The 21,517-nt window shown below is 40.1% G+C and overlaps 1 protein-coding gene across 9 annotated transcripts in view; it reads left to right on the top strand.

The window, feature by feature from the left end:
• Positions 1 to 21,517, top strand: part of slc2a9l2 (solute carrier family 2 member 9, like 2) — a 266,419-nt gene that overhangs the window by 116,405 nt on the left and 128,497 nt on the right. For all 9 annotated transcript variants that reach the window (XM_034083015.2, XM_071203082.1, XM_034083021.2 and 6 more), the window contains 3 exons: positions 5,468 to 5,628; positions 7,381 to 7,505; positions 8,714 to 8,859. In XM_034083015.2, the coding sequence (XP_033938906.1) occupies positions 5,468 to 5,628; positions 7,381 to 7,505; positions 8,714 to 8,859 (432 nt within the window). The remainder of the gene's footprint in view (positions 1 to 5,467; positions 5,629 to 7,380; positions 7,506 to 8,713; positions 8,860 to 21,517) is intronic.

Here is a 21,517-nt window from a genome sequence, read left to right as displayed (position 1 = left end):
TGTTGTTATTCTCTGCAGATTTGATATAAAAACCTTGATCACTGTCAAGCTCTGATATTATTTCTTTATATTACAAAAACTAAACTCAATGAATGTGTGTGTGTGTGTGTGTGTGTTTGTGTGGCCTTGCATTACTATACTTGAGGGGACCTAAATCTGTTTACACAGTCATGTGTGGGGACTTGCCTCCCTTATGGGGACAAATTGGAGGTCCCCATGAGGGGAATCATTACTTTTAGGGTGAAGACTTGGTAAGGGTAGGTTAGGGTTAAGCATGTGTTGGTTATGGTTAGGATAAGTCTCCAGGAAATGCATGTAAGTCAATGTAATGTCCCCTGAAGTGATGTATACATGGTGCGTGTGTGTGTGTGTTCACAAAAGTAGACTTTTATTCTGTCTAACCTTTGATGGTTTCCCTCTTCATGTCCCTTTCTTGGTACAAAGGAATATTAGATGGATTGTTAAAAAATGCATGGACATTCAATTCTAATTAACTCGTAGTCTCTCGCACATCAAATATGTGATCAGACGGTGAACTCTGTGTGATTTGTGAGTGAGTAGAAGCATGATTTCTGCCCTCTTACAAAAAAAAAAACATATTCATATCCTCCTCATTTTTAAATCCAATGCATTTCAGTGGGAAGTTGATGGAAATCGAGGCACAAGGTTCACAAGTCCATACTGTTGGTGAACATGGACCTGACGAAACAGGGAAAGTATTAACGTGACAGCAGAGGAAAGGGAACACAGTTTAGGAGTTACTAGTTTAGGCAAGGCAAGTTTATATAGCACCTTTCAACACAAGGCAATTCAAGGTGCTTTACAAAAATGAAAGACATTCAGACAAAGGCATTTAAAAACAGTCATTAATTAAAAACAGTCATACCGTTTAGGAAACTATACATCATATTTAAAGTTATGTCAGTAATTATTAGTAATTGAATTCAATGAAAAACACATGTTAAAAGGATGTGCAACATATTATACACTTTGAGGAACTCCTGAACCCGACAACTCCACCCTCTATGTTAGAGGCAGAGCTGGAGTATGACGGGGGATCAACACCAATCTCCCGGGGGGAGGTCATTGAGGTCGTCAAACAACTCCACAGTGGCAAAGCCCCGGGGGTGGATGAGATCCGCCCGGAAATGCTGAAGGCTCTGGGTGTTGAGGGACTGTCATGGTTGAGACGTCTCATCAACGTTGCGTGGAAGTCGGAAACAGTATCAAAGGAGTGGCAGACCGGGGTGGTGGTTCCCCTTTTCAAAAAGGGGGATCAGAGGGTGTGTGCCAATTACAGAGGCATCACACTACTCAACCTCCCCGGGAATGTTTACTCTAAGGTACTCGAAAGGAGGGTCAGGCCGATTGTCGAACCTCAGATTGAGGAGGAACAATGCGGATTCCGTCCTGGTCGTGGAACGACGGATCAGCTTTATACACTCGCAAGGATCCTGGGGGGGGGGCCTGGGAGTACGCTTATCCGGTCTACATGTGTTTTGTAGACTTGGAGAAGGCGTATGACCGAGTTCCCAGGGAGTTACTGTGGGAGTTACTGTGGTGGTGCAGGAGTATGGGGTGAGGGGGTCTCTACTCAGGGCCATCCAATCTCTGTACTCCCAAAGCGAGAGCTGTGTCCGGGTCCTCTGCAGTAAGTCGGACCCATTTCCGGTGAGGGTTGGCCTCCGCCAGCAAGGCCGCCTTAATGCACGGGCTGACCTGGGCTGAAGCCCAGGGGCCTACGGAGATCGGGGGCCTATCATGAGCCAATTAAAAAAAAACAAAAATGTTTTTTTTTCGGATGTTTTTTAAAAAATGTAAATAAACAAAGTCCTGGATTTCAGAATATGAAACTTTTATTTCCAAAATCACACGATAAATATATATTTTGAAGCTTGTAAAGGGAAGAAGACAGCTCTCCCTCCACACTGCTGTTCCTCAGAGCCGCCCCCCTCCCTCCGCTGACATTATGAATGTAAGGTGGATAGTAATCATAAGCAGTGTTGTGCTAGTTACTGAAAACCAGTAACTAGTTACCATTACTAGTTACTTCATTTCAAAAGTAACTCAGTTACTTTACTGATTACTTACACGAAAAAGTAAGGCGTTACTGTGAAAAGTAACTTTTTAGTTACTTAAAAAAGGGCTCCCATTATATTAATGCCCTTATAGCCTTCATTTCAGTACTGTTATTGCATTGGAGAATAATACAATCTGTTGATCAACTTGACATGCATTATATGCAATCTGGATTGCATCGATATTAGCTGGCTTTACATTTTTGTATATTCTTTCTCCAGGTAGTTGGAAAAAGTTTTCCGTTTCATATGCTGTGTGCCGCCCGGACATGCTATCATGCTAACTAGCTCCCTGAAAGCGGGTGACTCCACGGTAGCAATAGCCTGCATGTGCATCTGCAGGCTAGCAGTCCCTTGGTTAAAATCCAGCCGCTGTTGCTTAGGTGCAGGTGGAGGTGGAGTGGCGTCGGCTGAGTCTCTGTGGTCTTAGCTACTAGCTTCGTCCCAGCATGTTGTTTTTGCAGATGTTTTAAGAGATTTGAATGACTGGTTTGGGCAGTAGATAGGCTCTTTGACCCGCCAGGACACAACTTACATTTAACAGAAACGTTCTTTTCTTTGTGCTCGACAAAAGTGAAATAGTGAGAATATCTCCAGGTGGAGAAACTAGACTTGAGCTCCGCCGCCGCCGCCATGATAGTCTTGTTAGTAAACAACACAAACACGCCCACAGCGCGTCTCCGCATGTGACACAGGACGTATTTAAGTACATTTACTCAAGTGCTGTACTTAAGTACAGTTCTCATCTCTGTTCGCCTGGCTGACTATATAAAAAAACTAACGCAGTAACGGAGTAACGCACCATGTAGTAACGGTAACTGAGTTACTGAATTTAAAAAGTAATGCGTTAGAGTACTAGTTACTGCCAAAAATAACGGCGTTACAGTAACGCTTTAGTCCCAACACTGATCATAAGTAACACGGCAGGGTCCGTTACAGTTTGTTTTCATCTGGTTTCAAATAAACAAAGTCTTGGCTTTCAGAATATTAAACTTGTTTCGGCAAATTCAGATGATAAATACAACTTTGAAGCTTTTAACGGCATAATTACAAGCAGAGAACGGAGTAACTTGACGTCACAGCAAGCATAACAACAGCCGGTAATTCTCGTGAGTGTTTCCCCCGGGGAACACACACACACACACACACACACACACACACACACACACACACACACACACACACACACACACACACACACACACACACACACACACACACACACACACACACACACACACACACACACACACACACACACACACACACACACACACACACACACACACACACACACACACACACACACACACACACACACACACACACACACACACACACACACACACACACACACACACACACACACACACACACCTGAGCTTCCCCCAGACCAGTAATCCAAACGAAAATATCTTCCCTCCGTAGTATTATGATCATTTGCTCCGCTAATCAATCAGATCGATGGATTCCAGAGATGTTTCTCAAACACTCCGTAACAGTCAGCGGGCACCACTTCACAGCCAATCAGAATGAGAATATGTTTCACATGTGACTTATTCAAATTGCGAGTGATTGAGTGACAGATGAAGGTTGTTTAGGAGAAAATGTGGGAGAAGAAAAAGTTTGAGAGTGGAAATTGTTGAGGGAAAAGGAGTTTCGAGACAAGCAGCTATTACAAAAATGCCGAAGCCTACAGGTTATTTTATCTACAGGATGAGGAGGAAGGACAGATGAGTTCTGTACCGAGCGGCAGCGGTGCCGGCCTCGGAGCCAAGTTGGCCGTCTGGTTCTGATAGCGATGGAGTAGCGGGAGAGGAAAAACAGACAGGAGGGACGTTATCTGTTGGAGGAGATGGGAGGAGGACGAAGACTTGCAACGTGGAGGAGAGCCAACGGCAAGCGGACAAATACATGAGGGAGGCCTGATACGTCACTCATCTGGAGGAGAGGACCAGGCGCGTAGAGCAGAGTGGAGAAGTGCGATCACAGAGCCTGCCGAGGCTATAAATGACTTTGATTTGTTGTCCTTCGCGTTGAAATGAGCCAGTTGAGGTGGTTCGGGCACCTAGTAAGGAAGACACCTGGGCCAGGCACATCCAGCTGGGAAGAGACCAAGGGGTAGACCTAGGACCAGGTGGAGGGATTATATCTCTTCGCTGGCCTGGGAGCGCCTTAGGATCCCCCAGTCAGAGCTGGTTGATGAGGGGAAAGGAACGCTTGGGGCTTTCTGCTGGAACTGCTACCCCGAGACTCGACCACGGATAAGCGGGAGAAGATGGATGGATTTAGTTATTAAAGTAAAAACCTAGATTGCCATTTTGACATGTTGTACAAACATGGCATGGTTATTGCTGTAAAATAGGGAATGAGAATGAACTCAGCCGCCAAGTCAGAAGCTCGTTAATTATGAAAGGGTTTCATGTGTCAAGTCGGCAGCCTGAAGTTTAATGAACATAATGTACCAGAGAGATTAAAAGATCTAAAATGTAGCCCTTTCTTTATATCTCAATAAAAGAAAGGATAATGGTGCTTTCAGAAGTCATATCAAAATATATGTGTATTCTGAAAAAGCTAGTAACTCGTTGTGAGAGTTGTTCTGCCTGAAGTTTGCAAGGACAGCCTATGGAAGAGAAATTAACATTGTCACCTATTTTTGTTTTATAACCATTATCTGGCAGCAAACACAATGGCTCTTTCAAATGTGAAATGCGGGATGAAATAAAAACACAAGGTTTTTTGTTCCGTCTGCTTTTGTGCTGACAGTGTCTTGAAGCACCCTTCGGTGAAAGCCCCCATGTCTTTCACTCAGTGTAGCTTTACTTCGATGTTCTCATTAAATGCAGTCCTTGAGTACATGACATGTGATGTATTAGTTGTCAAACTATTCAATTCATTGCATTCACAGTTTTAAATACAAGGACAAGCATAAGATATAATGGAAGTATGTGAAATGGGACAACCAAATAAGCTACCCAAACTTTAGAATAGGGACCCAGAGACTAATCAGGAAGTATACATTATGTTATATATATTAACATATCTGTCATTTAAGAGAGTTGTTGTATTAAACAGAAATATTACCAGCTTAAAAAACATGAAACACAAACTGCCCTGAAAACTTCAAAAATGAAAGTGTGCAAATAAATATGTATGGTAGGGGAGTTGAGTTGGTATAAAGTGACAGTATGTCGTTGAGCATAATAACTACATTATACATTGAAAGGCATTGTGGAATATATATTACATTCATTCTGCTTTTGTTCTAATTTGAATTGTGGGTTTTACCTTTTATCTTTAATGAAACATTAGAAGGTGTAATCATTTTTGTTTAAAATGAACAATGGACTTGACACATGTCTGCTTCCCATGTGTCTCTTGTATTGCAGTACATTAAAGCTTTCTACAACAGGACATGGATGGAGAGGTATGGGGAGCCCCTCAGAGCGGAGACCACCACCCTCCTCTGGTCCGTCACTGTTTCTATATTTTCTATCGGAGGCCTCGTCGGAGCCGTGTCTGTCACCATGATCCTCAAAATACTGGGAAGGTGAGTTGACTCACTGCCACTCCTATTGATTCAGGATTCATTTGTTATAAGGATTCTGACCTAAGAATGACTTTCATTAAAGAGGCCCTATTATGGCTTTTTGTTTTTCCTTTCCTGTCGTGTGTTATATAGGTTTCTGTGCATGTAAATGGTCTGCAAAAGCTAAAATCCAAAATGTCCCCCTCCTGCCTGAAACGCCTCCTTTGATTACTTCGGTAACATATAGTGACATCAATATGTAACATTTGCGCTTCTATTGGTTAGCACTCCAACACTTTGTACGTGATGGGCTAAGGGGCAGGACATCTCTAAGCGGTTGACCAATCACAACAGAGCCGGCCAGCTAACCAATCAGCGCAGACTGGGCTCTGGTTTCAGACAGAGGGTGAAAAGAGGTGCTGCAGCACAGGCAGTATGAGAACAATAAAGAGCCTTTTGAACATTAAAGCATGTAAACATGTCACAGTAGAGGAACGAAATACAAATATTAACCTGAGAATGAGTATAATATGTCCTTAATATGTATTAAAATATATTTTAGTTTTGATCATGCACTAATTGGTTTTCCTCACAATTGTCACCTGAAGCTTGACCAGTCATCAGCAGCCTCCTTGAAGATTACACATAAGGCGCGTTCACACCGGTGTACTTTTCCCGTTTAGTTCCGTTAGTACCCCTTATGTCGTGTTCACACCAAAAAGTGTACTTAGTGCCGGGAACTTTTACCCCCATTTTTAGTGCCTGCTAGAGGTGGTACCAACAAAGGACCAAAGAAGTACCAATTTCTATTGGCTGGGCGAATTGCAAACCACGCCCCGTAAAACTCTGAAAAGCTTTTTTGAAGCCGCTGGCATTAGCATTAGCCCCACGCACCAACGGAGAGAGACTAACTTATGGCGACACAAAAAAAAACATGGGAGCTGTGGAGATGAGGAGGTGTCGGCATTCTGGCGATTTACTCAGAAGGCTTCAGTAGAAGCTGCTGGGAGTCCCAGCAGCTTCTACTGAAGCCAGTCCTCCGGGGACTTGCGGCCGGGGACCTCCGGCCAGGGACTGCGGCCTGCCAGTAAACCCAAAGCAGAAGAAGACGAAGTGACGTCAGTGGCTCATTTGTATAATCTTCCCTCAGGGAAAAGTACTCCGGTGTGAACGCGATTGGTACTTAGTGCCCTGGGGTACTAAGTGCTGGCACTAAGTACGGCAAAGTACTTGGTGTGAAAGCGGCTAATGATTTCTTTCTTTCTTCTTTGCTGGCTATAAAGAGTAATAGGCCTACGCCTCTTTAAACTCTTCTCCTTATCATCTTCAAGATCAAATGGTTTTTGATTCCAGCACCATGTTCAAATGTCCCTTCCTTAGAACTTTTTTTATAGGAACGTTGTCAAGAAAATGTAATAATGTCTCTGGGTTTAGTTTTTCCAATCTTGCAAAGCTACAGTTTATCTTGGTGTTTTCTAATCATTAAGTTATTATTTTGTATTGCATTGCTATATTAAGAAAGCATATTTATTATTAATACTATTATTTTTTAAATCAACTTTTCAGGATGTAGACAAGCTAGCTGTGGTTCTGCTTTTTAAATAAGTTATATCACAAGTAATTAATTTGCACATTTCTACAATTAAACTGAAATGAATACAACATAAATGTGCAGATATTAGGATTTATGAAACATTTATGTAGGATCATTTTATCCTCTGCCTGAATGTGATTTTTCTCTCTTTTTAAAACCCCATTCTGCTCTGGCTTCAGAAAGGGAACCTTGCTGCTGAATAACATCTTCGCTCTAATAGCTGTGCTGCTGCTGTCCCTGGGTGAAAGTGCCAAATCTTTTGAGATGCTCATCATTGGTCGGTTCATTATCGGGGTGGACTCTGGTAAGTGTTCACTGGGCTGGAAAAGTATGGCTTCTACTCACAACTCGGGCAGTTTACAAAAGCCAGTGTAGAGCAAATTACTGCAGGGAGGATTAGAAGTTTACTTCTGGTTTGTTTGTCAGCCGGATTCCAGAAAAATCCTGACCTAATTTTCAGGACACTTGGTTCAAGGATAATCCATCACATTTTGGATTCAAATCACAAGGAGGATTCACAATTTTAAAGGTCACCTATTATGCAAAATCCACGTTTTCACGTCTTTTATTCATAACCATGTGTCCCCTCCGTGCAAAGAGGTTCTGAAAGTTTCAGGAAAAAGGTTTCGCTCACTTTTTGGCCTGATCCATTTATATAAAAACCTGACTGAAAATGAGCTGATCAGATGTTGGCCTCATTATGATGACATAATGATTATTTGGCTTGTGTAACCATTAGCCAATCACCAACCAAGGTAACCCCCCCCCCCACACTTTATCACCTGAATCTGTGGAAGCCGTAGTACTGTAAAAAGCACGACCAATCATGGAAGTCTGAAGGAAGTGGTAGATTTTTTCCGGCTGTGTATTTTCAAATTCTAGCGCACTCGAGCTGGTTTCTCCAAAATTACCTACCCCACCTTTAATGTTTTGTGTTTCTATACCTAACCCATTTTCCCATTGTTCATCAAAGATACAGTATGTGTATCCATTTTGCACTTGAATAATACTCCCCACAAACCTCTTATCTCATCTTACCATTAAACAAGTGGAACCCATCAAGCGAGTTTGAGACCTTAGTGGCCTCAGGAACAATTTCCTACTCAGCACTCTCACTTGAATAAATATCCTTGTTATATGCAGATACCCACATTGTTAATGCATAGGCCATCCACATAAGTACCCATAACATTGCCACACGATTGAGGAAAGTTCAGCATTTCTCCAACAATTGCTTCCTACTGTCAAAGTGGAGTTGAAGTAGTTGGCAATGTCTTTGTATTTCTGTGTTAACACATAACAGATTCAGAAACAATTTGAACATATTCTCAAGATTAAAGGAACAATAAGTAGGGATATTTGTTCCTACAGCTCTACCTATTCATAGCAGCCACTTTGCACTCGAGGAGCGGTATCACGTAAGGTGTGATGTTCCCTCTATAATTTGATCGGTATCATATTAAACATAGGTCTTGATCTTTTGAAAACAATATCTTATTGTTTTCTCAACAGGTATAGCTCTCTGCGCCCTCCCAATGTACCTGGGAGAAATTACGCCGAGACATATCCGAGGATCCATTGGCCAGTTCAACGCCATCCTGATCTGCTTCGGCGTTTTCACGGCACAGGTGCTGGGGCTGCCCGAGCTGCTGGGACAGGTCAGTGACGTCAGAGAGTAGACTGTAGGAACAAATGGGAGAAATATTTGGGAGTTTATTTGTATACTTGTGTGTGTTAAAGCTGGATTTAAACTAATCTTTCAGTAATAGTCGGAAAACGACAGTGGCTGAAAAAGTATTCTTTCCTCAAATTAAAGTACTAACACTACACTGTAAAAATACTCCATTGAGAAGAACAGCATTGAGAATGGACCTTAACGTCAAGTATTTAAGCATGACCATGACCAAAATGAAAGGTGACCGTGCCTTTTTGTTGGCTCCAACACTAGGAACTCTCTCCCTATTGACATCCGCTCTGCAGACTCTGTAGAAGCTTTTAAAAAACTATTGAAGACCTATCTTTTTACATTGGCTTTTGTTTATACTTGAGATGTGTGTGATGTGTTCTGTTCTTATTTTTGATCCTTTTGGGACTCTACGTGGTCTGTGTTTTGTTTTTATGTTAACCTTTCATTTCTGCCTCATGTTGTTATTGTATTCATGTTTCTGTGGTCTTCATTTTAACTTTAGTTCTTTCCTGTGAAGCACTTTGTGAATTATATTTATGTGAAAGGTGCTATATTAAATACACGTATTATTGATATTATTATTTATTATGTGTGCTTAAAATATTTGGACTAAAAGTAATAAAAAAAACCTATGTTATGAAAATGCAATGGAAATATATATATATATATATATATATATATGTAAATATATATATAAAAACAGCATATCTTCACATTTGAGATGCTGAAACACCATCCCTTGAAAACAACAATAGGACAACAAAATGGAGCTTCATGAGGATGGAAGATGTATGGATGTGTACATCATGACATACTTTAGTTCAGGGGTGTCAAACTCAATTTCATCGCGGGCCACATTCGCATATAGGTTGCACTCAAAGGGCCGGTTGTAACTATATAAATATATATTATATATATATATATAAAATAATGTATTACATTATTTCCTCTGAATTGGATTATTATCGGATAGGATAATAACTTAGTAATTAACTACGTCTGAAAACAGAAGTCCAGGGCAAATAATTGCAAGTCTCTTCAGTGCGCATGTCACAAAACGAGATGCATTGTGGGACATGTAGTTTATGGGCAAACCTGCTTCTGTAAGGTGGCATGTAACCGTATAATAAACGTATTATATTCTTTGCAAGCTCTTGCGGGGCCGCAGAAAATGGAGTCGCGGGCCGGATTTGGCCCCCGGGCCTTGAGTTTGAGACCCCTGCTTTAGTTTCTTACCTTACAAAGTAGAATCAAAACATAGTCATTGATTAACTTTTGTGGCATGGAAAAGTTTGAGGATGTTTTTTCTAAGTAACATTCTTCTGATAGCCTTGCAACTTCATTTGTGCCTATAATACATCTTCTTCAACTAAAGGACTGAGTGTATTTTCTCTTGAAAATATGAGTTTGCTTTGAAGCGAGCATCAACTTTAACCTTGGAGCTGCATTCGTGTTCTGCCTCAGGTGTTCAGCCATTGTCAAGGATGTTGTATTGATTTCAGAACTTTCTTTAAATCACACTGAATGGTAGAATGAAAAGCGCCAAACACAAATGGCAAACTTTTGAAATCCCAAAGGCATGGGAAAAACCGGGCATGTGGGGAAGGATGGGGATACATAGTGAATACTATCAGTTAAAACTGGCTCAAGTAAACAGTTTGTTTATTTGGGGAATTTGAAGTCTGTGCTGTCCTTATTTTGCTGGTTTTTCTCCCCGTCTTGTGCTGCCAACGAACGCTGCTTCCAACTAAAGCTTCAGTTTACACGCATTTTTCCGAAACAGCGTGAAAAGGCCAACACGTCCTTCATCTCTAATCAGCTACCAACAATGCCATTCGTAAATGCCCTCATATTTTAATTTGCATCTTAAGACTTGTAATTCTTGTGACATATACGTCTCGAGTTTGACAACCTCAGGGACGCTCATGTGATATCAAGTAGTGGTTGAAATGCCAATCACCTTTCTATCCATCAGTAGAGACGGGGGGGCCTCATGGAGAGTGACAGACCTCTTCCGTGTAGCACATCGTTTCATTTAGTCTTGACACCCAAGTGTGAGATCGTACTGGAGGGAAAAAAAGACAAACGTCTCCTCATGCGCTTAATGATTTCCCCTCACTTTTCTTCTGAGCAGATCTATAGCATGTCGTCTCAAGCCACTTGGGTAATAAAGTCACGTTTTACCCTGCACAGCATTTGATTGACTCTATCTGTCCCGTGTTTCACTAGGATAGCAGCAGGAATTCTCAATCACACCTTGTTTACCCTAGACGGAATGTCTTCCACTTACCCTCCCTTCTCACCTCACTGCCCACAGCTGACTCGGCCTACTGCTGAGACACTTCCATGACAGGGATCCAGTCGTGCTTGATACACCTTATAATTCATTTGATATCCAGTTTATCTTCAAGGTTTTAAAAGAGACATTAGCCTCAGGCACTTGTGCTTTGAAAGCCACATTTTTATTTTTTTATTTATTCTACTAAAATCATACAAAAACAAAAACGTATAATTCATACACACAAATGAACAAAATTAGTAGAAGCGGGAGGGCTGAAGCATAGCTTATGGGGAGTAGCCCTCCCGTGCATCATCATTAGCATCAATATAGTAATGGCACATATTTCGTCAAAAACGTATAGAAATTAAGGAGTACAAAAAAATAAAGAAAACTAACGAAAACTGGAAAAAAAATAAAAAAAATAAAATAACAGTTAGGGCAAGAAAAAAGTAAATGCATATATAAGCAACACTGGGAATATCAAATACTTGTTAGCTGGAGTAATCTGCAAATATAATTGTTTTTACTTTAGTTTTGAATTGTTGATGACTAGTAATACTTGAAAGGTCTGAGTGAAGTCCATTCCACGTTCTAACTCCGATTATGGATAAGCTGTGTGATTTGATGGTTGTTCTACAGGGCTTGCTATACAACCAGTTAGGATGCCTGGTTGGGTATTTCCTAACTGTGGTTTGGAACTGCTTTTGAATGTTAGTAGGCATTTTGTTATGGTAAATGTTGTGCATAATCAGTACTGTTTTAAGTTTTACTATATCAACAAATTTGAATAGATTGAGTTTTTTGAATATGGGAGTTGTGTGTTCATATTTACCAACGCCACAGACTATTCGTAATACTTTTTTTTGGGATGTTATTATTTTTTGTAGATTTGTTGCGTACGTGTTTCCCCATATTTCGGAGCAGTAATAAAGGTAAGGGAGAAATAGACTGTTATAAAGAGTTCTGAGTATTTTTTCCTCGAGAATGTTCTTAGTACGATACAAAATACCTATTATTTTTGACAGTTTAGTTTGTACATAATTTATATGATGCTTCCAGTTGAGTTTTTCATCAACAAAGTCCTAAAAATGTACATGCACCAACTTTCTCTATCTCAGTATTGCAAATCCGTATAATACAGTCAATTCTACTCTCAGACTTTGTATTGAATAACATGTAATTTGTTTTGGCCACATTAAGGGATACTTTATTAACTGCAAACCAGTTACATAGTATTTCCAATTCTGCATTAACAATTTTAACAAGATCACCAAGATTATGATGGGAGCAGAGAATGGTGGTATCATCGGCAAACAAAATGAATTTTAACATGTCTGAGGTGTTGATAATGTCATTAATATAAATCAGGAACAGTTTTGGACCTAAGATTGATCCTTGAGGGACTCCACATGTTATAGGAAGATTGTTTGATTTCGCCTCGTCTATGTCCACATATTGTAGCCTATTTATCAGATAACTCTTGACCCATTCATTGGCTTGACCCCTTATGCCATAATGTTCTAATTTGTGAAGCAGTATGGTATGGTTCACAGTATCAAAAGCCTTTTTAAGGTCAATGAATATACCAGCTGTAATCATTTTTTTTTCAATGTTGTTGGTAATTTCTTCAACCAATTCAATTACTGCTGAAGAAGTAGAGTGATTTTTCTGAAATCCATATTGGCTGGGGCATAGTATATTAAATTTGCTGAGGAATGACTCCAGACGGTTGTTAAAGAGTTTTTCCAGGATTTTTGAGAATTGTGGTAGTAAAGAAATCGGTCTATAATTATTAAAACTAGATTTATCACCAGATTTGAAAACCGGAATTACTTTCGCGATTTTCATTTCATTGGGAAAAATACCTTGTTGAAACGATTTATTGCATATATTTACTAGGGGGGCTACAATATTTGGTGCAACTTGTTTAACAATATTCATACTAAGTCCTAAATAATCTTTGGACTGTTTACTATGTTGAGTATTAATAATATCAAGCAGTTCATTTTCTGTGATTGGGTTCAGGAACATACTCTGTTGGTTGCAGTTTTTCAGAAAATCATCCACTTTAGATGAAGTTGGGCTGATTTTACTCGCCAGGTTGCGGCCAATTTCAGTAAAGAACTCATTAAAGCTATTTGCAACATCCGTTGGGGTTTTTCCTTCAGTTTGGAATTTCTTGAATTTGTTTCTGTTGTCAGTTCTTTTCTTCTTAATTATGCTATTTATTACCTTCCAAGTGGTTTTCATATCTCCTATGGCATTTTCTAATTTTTCAGAGAAGTATCGTTTTTCACAGTTTCTAAGGATTGTAGTCAATTTATTTTTATACAATTTATAACGGCTTTCATCTTCAGTGCTTTTACTTTTCAAAAAAGTCCTATATAGTGCATTTTTCTTACAGCAAGCGTTTTTCAGTCCACAAGTGAACCAGGGTTTTGAGTCATTATTATTCCTGTTGCCAATCTTAATTTTAATATATGGACAACATTCATTCATGTTTTGCATGAAAATCCTTACAAACTCATTATAGGATTTGTTTACATCTTTAATCTCAAATACTTCTTGCCATTTTTCATTTTTTAAGTTAATATTTAATTTATTTAGAGAACTGTCATTTAATGTCCGTTTAGTTATGTATGTCTTTTGTTCTTTATTATTTACAGGTTCTCTTCCGCAAATTGTGAATATTGGCAGGTGATCACTGACATCAGTGATGAGGGCCCCACTATGATGTTCCGTTTCAAGGACGTTAGTGAAAATGTTATCAATTAACGTTTCAGTAGTGCTAGTTAACCTGGTTGGTTTGGTTATTAGAGGGAGAAGCCCGAGAGAAGAAAACATATCCATAAAGTGTCTCGCCTGTTGGAGCGAGTTGTATTTTAATAAATTAACGTTGAAATCTCCACACACATAAAGGTTTTTAATTCTATGAGGTCTGAGCATTGTTTCTACTTGTTCATTAAATTCCTCAAGATTGCTTCCAGGCTTTCTATACATGCATGAGACGAGTATATGTTTGTTCTGTTTTAGCTCAATGTCTACGGTGACAGATTCAAGGAGGTTGTTGCAACAGAGGGAAAGACTCTCTACCAATCTCGCAGAGAGTGTGTTTTTAACAAACAGTGAAACCCCTCCACCTCTTTGGAGCTTGCGATTCATATGAAAAGCCACATAATCGGGTAAACAATTGTCAACAGTGTTTGAGTCTGTTTGCCAGGTCTCTGAGATTGCAATGATGTCAAAAGATCTATTTATGAGTTGAAGATATAATTTGATTTTGTCACTATTTGCATTAAGGCTACGGGCATTAAAGTGTATTAATGAAAAACCATTAATAGCTTTAAGTTCTAAGTTAAAAAGTGTTTCACTATAGTAGCAGCAGTTGTTGGTAAGATTCCTGAAGAAATTAGAGTCTGGGTCAATGTGGGAGTCGAAACAGTTCTGTCTTATTAGATTTTCATCAAAGAGATTTAAATCCTTAGAGTTCACTCCGGTCACTGTGGTCACTGGGACTGGGTGATTTGAGTCCATGGTGCATACACGGAGGTAAGTTCATGACTGATCATACAATACAGAGGATTTATATTAACACACAGGACAAAATACAAAACTGAATATAACGGATTATTATCGAGTGGTCGATGTAACTTTTGACTCACGCTTAATGAATGAAGTAAGGGAAAATAGCGCATAGATATAATTGCATTATTTGTCAATACTTTACCAATAGCGGGAGTAATATTCTTATCCTCAGAGTTCATTAAAATATAGATAAATCCACACTGTCCTTCACAATCGATACTTTTCCTTCGTTTGTTTTAATGAATATTTTACAGTCCCTGATCCAGGTAGCTTCGATTTTGTTCCTCTTCCTCAGGTCTCTCGCAGTTCTTGCGATATCCGCGTTCCTTTTCGTGAGGTGCTCGTTAATGTAGATTCCGGTCCCTTTCAGTTTCTTGGCATTTATCATCATACGAACTTTTGTCTTTCTGCTCACAAGTTTTATGATCACCCTTTGGAATCCACTTTCCGACGGCTTCCCAAGTGTGTGGCAGATCTCAATCTCCTCAGACTTCAGGTACACGCCACGATCGTTAAGTGCCTCGAGCACCTGTGTTTCGACCGAATCATGTCCGTCTTTGTCTGTAGAAGGCGCAGAATCTCCTTTCACTACCTGGGAATATGGTTTTATGATTTTTAATCCGGTCACGATAACATCCTCTTTTCGGGTGTGTTGTTCAAGCTCCTCGATCCTTCTCTCCAGCGTGACAATCTTCTCGTCTTTTTCCTTCATTATCCTCTCCATGCTTCCGATCGTTTCCAGCAGTTTTTTAATTGTTATGCTGTCATCCTTCCGGGTCTTATTTAAGTCACTTATATCCTTGGTAATACTGGATAAAGCGTCCTTAATTTCTAGGAGATCAGCGTTCGCTGCGTTCGCAGCATTCGCTCGTGTCGCCATCGTGTCACGATCAAGGCTTAACATTCATTTGTTAACAGAAGGACCATAATATCCATTCCTGGCATTGTCTGTTCTCACAAGCTCACTGCCTACTCATGTCTGAGTATTAAACAATTAATGGCTCAATGTATTTACGTCCTTTAGTACAAAAAAAATGGCAGTTCGATCCTTGGCTGCTTCTGATTGTGTGATGAACTGTCAATAAGCTAGACACTGAACCCGAGGTTTCACCCAAAGGGCAAGCCAGAGCTCTGACACAATTCACAATCATATTTTTAGCCATAACCATTTTGTGATGGTTAAAATGACATGACTTTTATTGTTGTACTGGCTAATATGGCTACACAACATTCAGTCATTGTGCCAGTTAACATAACGCTCAACATCACATCGATTGGTTTGCTGGAGGTCTTTCATTACTTGCTTCTGCTGTATAAAGTCTCAAATCCCCTCAGTTAGATTGGTAAAACTGCCTTTTGAGATTTGTGTATACACAATGACAGACTTTTAATTACCCCATTTTGTTTGAGAAGAGTGAATGCCACTGTAGTCACGATTCTTGACTGAATTATGCAAATGTTTTTTACATTAACCACAGCAACAATGAGGCAAGATGGCATGGTATTGAACAGCTTCTGTGTTTGTCCATGAAATCATGGCTTTGAAGCATGTTATCAAATGCAAACAGCCTGCATCCACATCCTGTTTTGTTTGGGGCTTATACTTTGTACCGTAACATATGTGCGTAACACAGGCATCCAGCGGTTTGCTCATTACAGTTGTATGAGTTTGAGTCACGTGAGACAGACACAGGACAACTGATTAGAGAGGAGCAAAGGAATCAAAATCGATGAGAATATTAAGCAGCTTTTTATCTTTTCTTTATTTGTTTTAAGCCAACATGCTCAAATGATGTCAGTCAAGCTTACTTGATATTATCAGATGTAAAACCCCTCTGTGCTGTGGGCCATTGATTTCCTTAAGGGAAAGCTTGGTAACATGCCTCCTTCCCCAAATTGGCTCCTTCTGCATCTCCTCCCTCAATTGACAATTTATGGATAGACAAATGCAGGCCCTGAGCTTTCTTTAAAGAACAAACAAGTTTACTGACTGACTGACGGACAGACGGACGGACGGACCAACAGTTTTCAATCCAACACAGATTATTTAAGAGCAGCACACATATTTCTAAACCAGTGAATTTTGGATCAAGCTGCTTTTGAATAGTTTCTATAGGCACATCCGTACTGCATGAAGGCTTGAGTAGTGATGTGAAAAATCTGTTTTCTGTCAGCTTCCTCACTTCTATTCCATGATTTTGGATTAAACACGATTGCCATTTTCTGCATCGAAACTTGAAAGTAATTGAATTTATTCCTCCCTTAATCAATGTATATTTGCAACGCAATCCTTGCCCTCTTAAGCTTTAAATCCCCTCGTTCAGCTATAGTTGTATTCTTTTCAAAGGTCAGATCCTTTGATCTGGTCAAATCAGAGAGGATTTGACCAAATTCTCCACTCCTATTTTTTTTATTTGTCACTTTTTGCTGACATTTGCACAAAGGCATATTGCCCGAGCTTACAGCAAAGCCGGTACTCATTCTTTATTTATGAGTATTGGTTCGTCCTATATCCATCATTCCGACCTGCAGACCACCTTTATAAATATCATATGGAGTCTTCACGCCGCCTCTGTTATGTATTCTTGTCACCTCTGCCACAACCTTCAGGACCATGAGCATCTCGGACATAAACGACTACAATGGCACCTTGAAATGTGCTAGTCTTTGGTTATGAGACTCAAACACTTTTCTCTCTGTGGAGGCTTCTGTTAATGGGGGCCGTTCTAAGATGACACTCTTTGTGGGGTGCAAAGCTTTGACAAATGATAATTATTCTAACCTTCATGCTTAGCCACCGACCTTCTCCCAGTATAGGGAAACATGTTTATTCCAGGCAGCCTTACATCAAGAACAGGCTTAGAGCCGGTCTGTCACCGGACTCCCCCTGAGACACTGACTGCATCCACATGAAATGGATGCAGCTTACTCAAGAAACATTGCTCAATGGCCATAATGTGCCTTTAACTATACTCTAAATCATCCATCAGACCAGCCTTGGCTTCAGAGGACTGTGTTAATGGGCAGAAGAAGAAAAAATCGATGGTTCTTATATGTGAGGTCCATGTAGTGCAATTAATTTGAGATGGTTTTCAGGCTATTACTGGAGTGATATGGTATTTTTTGTTACCATATATATTACAGTAACTACTGTGTGTGTACTGCATGTGAATCTTTTCAATTCCTCAACAATAAAGTACACAGTATTATGTACATGCACTGACAGGAAAGGAATAACAGTAGCCAAGCATTCAGTGTTTTAAAACTCTCTATTGAAAAAGTACTTTGCAAGGCCTGTGTTTGGGAATTTTGACGACAAGCTCATTGACTTTATTTCAGTCAAATCTGATAAACATTATGGTATTGTTAAAATGTCATTTGGAAAATAGGGAAAATCTATGTCATAGTGTATGTTCTGTGTAGTCACATTATATGAAAGGTTAAGTTCAATAGGGTTAGGGTATTCACTTTCTTGGCAAGAGTTAGCTATAACGATTAATACCAAACGCTGTAAATGTAAATTTAGAGCGAGTAGCTTACCAAATAACTTGAATCAGGGTGCTGTAGTGGGTACAGCGTGCATGATTCAGTACATTTTCAGAAAAAAGTCAGTTATTTGTGGGCTGACTCAGTCATTAAAACAGAGTCTACAAGCTATTTAGATGTGGCTTTCCTTCTTATGTCAAATGTATGCAGACCAGAGTCCTGCATCCCCGGGTACCCGATGGGTGACCCGCAAAAAAAGTGATTCGCGGGTGGTATTTTTTCAAACGCTTTTTTCCGGGTTCGTTTCTGGGTAAAACAAAGATGATGCGGGTCGGGTCGCGGGTGTTGCATAATAAATATATTAAAATTATAATCATTTAGTTTAATGTTTAAATCCTCAGACCTCTCCCCCGCGGGACCGCGCATAATCATAACAGCAGCGCATCAATCTGCTGCTGAGCGCGCCACATTCAAAATGGCTGAGGTGAAGCTCTCTAGCGGAGAATACAGCATTTTCAATAACACTTCCTCAAGAGCGAAATCCAACATCTAGCAGGCTTTTGGTGTCATCCTAGATGGAGAAAATAACCGACATCCCATGCTTTTTGAGACAAATAACAATAATTGCACGTTTTCACTGCTCATATATAGGCTATGCGGGTTCGGGTCGGGTTGCGGAACTAATTGGCAATATGTGCGGGTAGCGGGGCGGGTTCGGTATTGCATGTCGCGGGTGCGGGCGGGAGTGGGTCTTGAAAATCAGACCCGTGCAGGACTCTGATGCAGACCCTGAGTATTTCTCGCTTAAGTCAAATAAGATAAGCCTTTTGAAAGAAAGGGGCTTAAAGAGACAGGCACTGAAACTGAGCATTTTAGAGAGTATAATACACAGGTATATTCAGACAGACGGTATGAAAAAAACACATCCTTTTTCCACAGTATGGCATGTTAACATGTTCTAGTAGGAACCCCAACGTAGATGTATGAACCTGAAAATGAGTATGATATCTTCCCTTTAATATTCTCAGATTAGGATAGCACACAACTGCAGGGGCCAGGTTTCAGTTTGCTCTTCGGGACAGACCAGGAAAATAGGCTTAAGGCACGGATATACCAGGCCGATTATCTGCGTCGATGGGCGTCAGGCCGACGATGAGCGTCGACACGCCCTACTCAGATTGGTGTGTCCCGCACCGTCAGGTCTTTTCAGCTGTGCCGATGCCTTTTCGGCCGAAAACCGGCAGTCGGCCAAAGGCAGTCGGCAAAAGAATCACTCTGATTGGCTGTTCAGCTAGCGAATCAGTGCATGAGAAGCGAAACGGAAGTGAGGGACCCAAACAAACTATTAAGAAGGCAAATGAATCGACATCTGACCAATCACGGCTTTGATACGGCCACTAGTGCAGGTGAAGAGATGTCGGTGAAAAGACCGTTTCAGTCCGGCACAAGCAAGACGGGAAAAAAAACTAAAACATGAAGAAACTAGAACATCACTCGAAGGTGGGTTATTGTATGAGCCAAATGTACAACTTGCGAATGTTGTACAAGTCAAATTGCCAATTGCCATATTAAAACATCAGCTGCAATTCACGACATGAAGAAGGCAGTCTCTGCAGAGCATATAGGCTAATGGAGATGCAGTTATTTCCAGCATTCTTTATTTAACATTCATTCAAGTATGTTATGCCTTTTATCTGCTAATGTACAGGAGGAAGAGTGATGTCTGTCTGTCTAGTTGGATCATATATCAGTTAAAGTTTACAGCCTAAAAAACATGGAGCATTTTTACCCTTTTATTCATTTTTATGTCAATTTGAACATTTCATGGTGATGCTCAGCCTCTCCCCTTAACTCCTGCAGTCATCATGTCAACCACAACACAGAGAAATACTGATAGAAATGCATGTGTAGTTGTTGATACATTGCTGACAGAGGGAACTACATTTGAATACAGATTTAAGAAATATCAGTTTTTGAGCATGTCATAAGCATGTTTTGTATTACAACTATATTATAATAAAATAATTTATATTATTGATTATTATTATTAGTAGAAGTAGTTTATTTGCATTAATTATATTGTAATCTTTTTGAGGCTAGTATTTGGCAGAAAATGCAGACGTATTCACCTGTAAACGCATACTGAACGACATACATGCACATTTACCATTTATCTCACTGTATAAAAAAGTAACTGTGTTGATAATAATAATAAACAGGAATTATATTTGCAAAGTACTTTGTTTCCAAAAATAAATGTTTCACTCCTGTCGGTTGGGAGGGGGGGGCCTCATCTCACAATGTCGCTTGGGGCCCCAAGTTGGCCCGGGGCGGCCCTGGCCAAGACGCAGAGACGCGAGGCGACGCAACAGTCAGGGTCCATCTGTGTCAGTTCTTTGTTGTCAGATTGGTGTGTCCGGGCCTTTAGAGAGGAGCTGGCATTCATTACAGCTAAAGCCAGAGCTCTTCTTCAGATCCTGGCAGATCTACAGATCTACACCTATGTCGTATAGCCTGAGATTCTGGTGACCTAAGGTTTTTTACGAACACGATTTTGATTTATTGAGAATGTAATGTGGCAGGGTTGTTGTGTTTTTCTTTTTAACGGCAGGAAAATATGTAGCCTCACATAATTGGCAGAATACTGAGCCCAAATATTTAAAAGGAAAGCAGAATGTGGAGATGCCATTTTTATATTTTTTATTTCCAGTTGGAGTAGGAAGAAGAAAATAAGTTTTATATATATAAACTGCCTTCACCACTTAATTGCTCTTCCAGAATAAGAGAACATAAATATTAGTTGATCCCTTTTTTGCTGTAATGCACCTTGTAATCCATCACACATTAGTATCCAACTAGTTTACAGTCTGTTTCAGCCACAAACACAGCCTGGCCACAACATCCTGGCCCAGTTAGAAAACAGCTATTGGTGCACACACTGGTGCGTTATCTAAACCTCCCTTGGTAAAGACTCTTTCTATTGTATGCGTTTGTGAGAAGAAAACACTGCCAGCAGCCAGTGATAATGTGCTGTATATCATTCATACCACACAATTTGAAGTAAAACATTGATTTCTTACGAGATGCGTATAGTATAGATGCTGTTGATGCTGATGCAAGCATTGATCTCAGAAAACTCAATTATTTGTCACAGCAGCCACAGAGAAACGCCCACTCTCATCTCCAGCTGGGATAAGACGACCCACAGATCAGTTCAGCGTGCTTACATTTACTCAGCTCAGCAAGGATTTAGTGCAGAGAGGATCATAGAGAAGTT

The sequence above is a fragment of the Pseudochaenichthys georgianus genome, chromosome 5, assembly GCF_902827115.2.
Source record: "Pseudochaenichthys georgianus chromosome 5, fPseGeo1.2, whole genome shotgun sequence".
Lineage (NCBI taxonomy): Eukaryota > Metazoa > Chordata > Actinopteri > Perciformes > Channichthyidae > Pseudochaenichthys > Pseudochaenichthys georgianus.
This window is presented reverse-complemented; position numbering and strand designations above follow the sequence as displayed.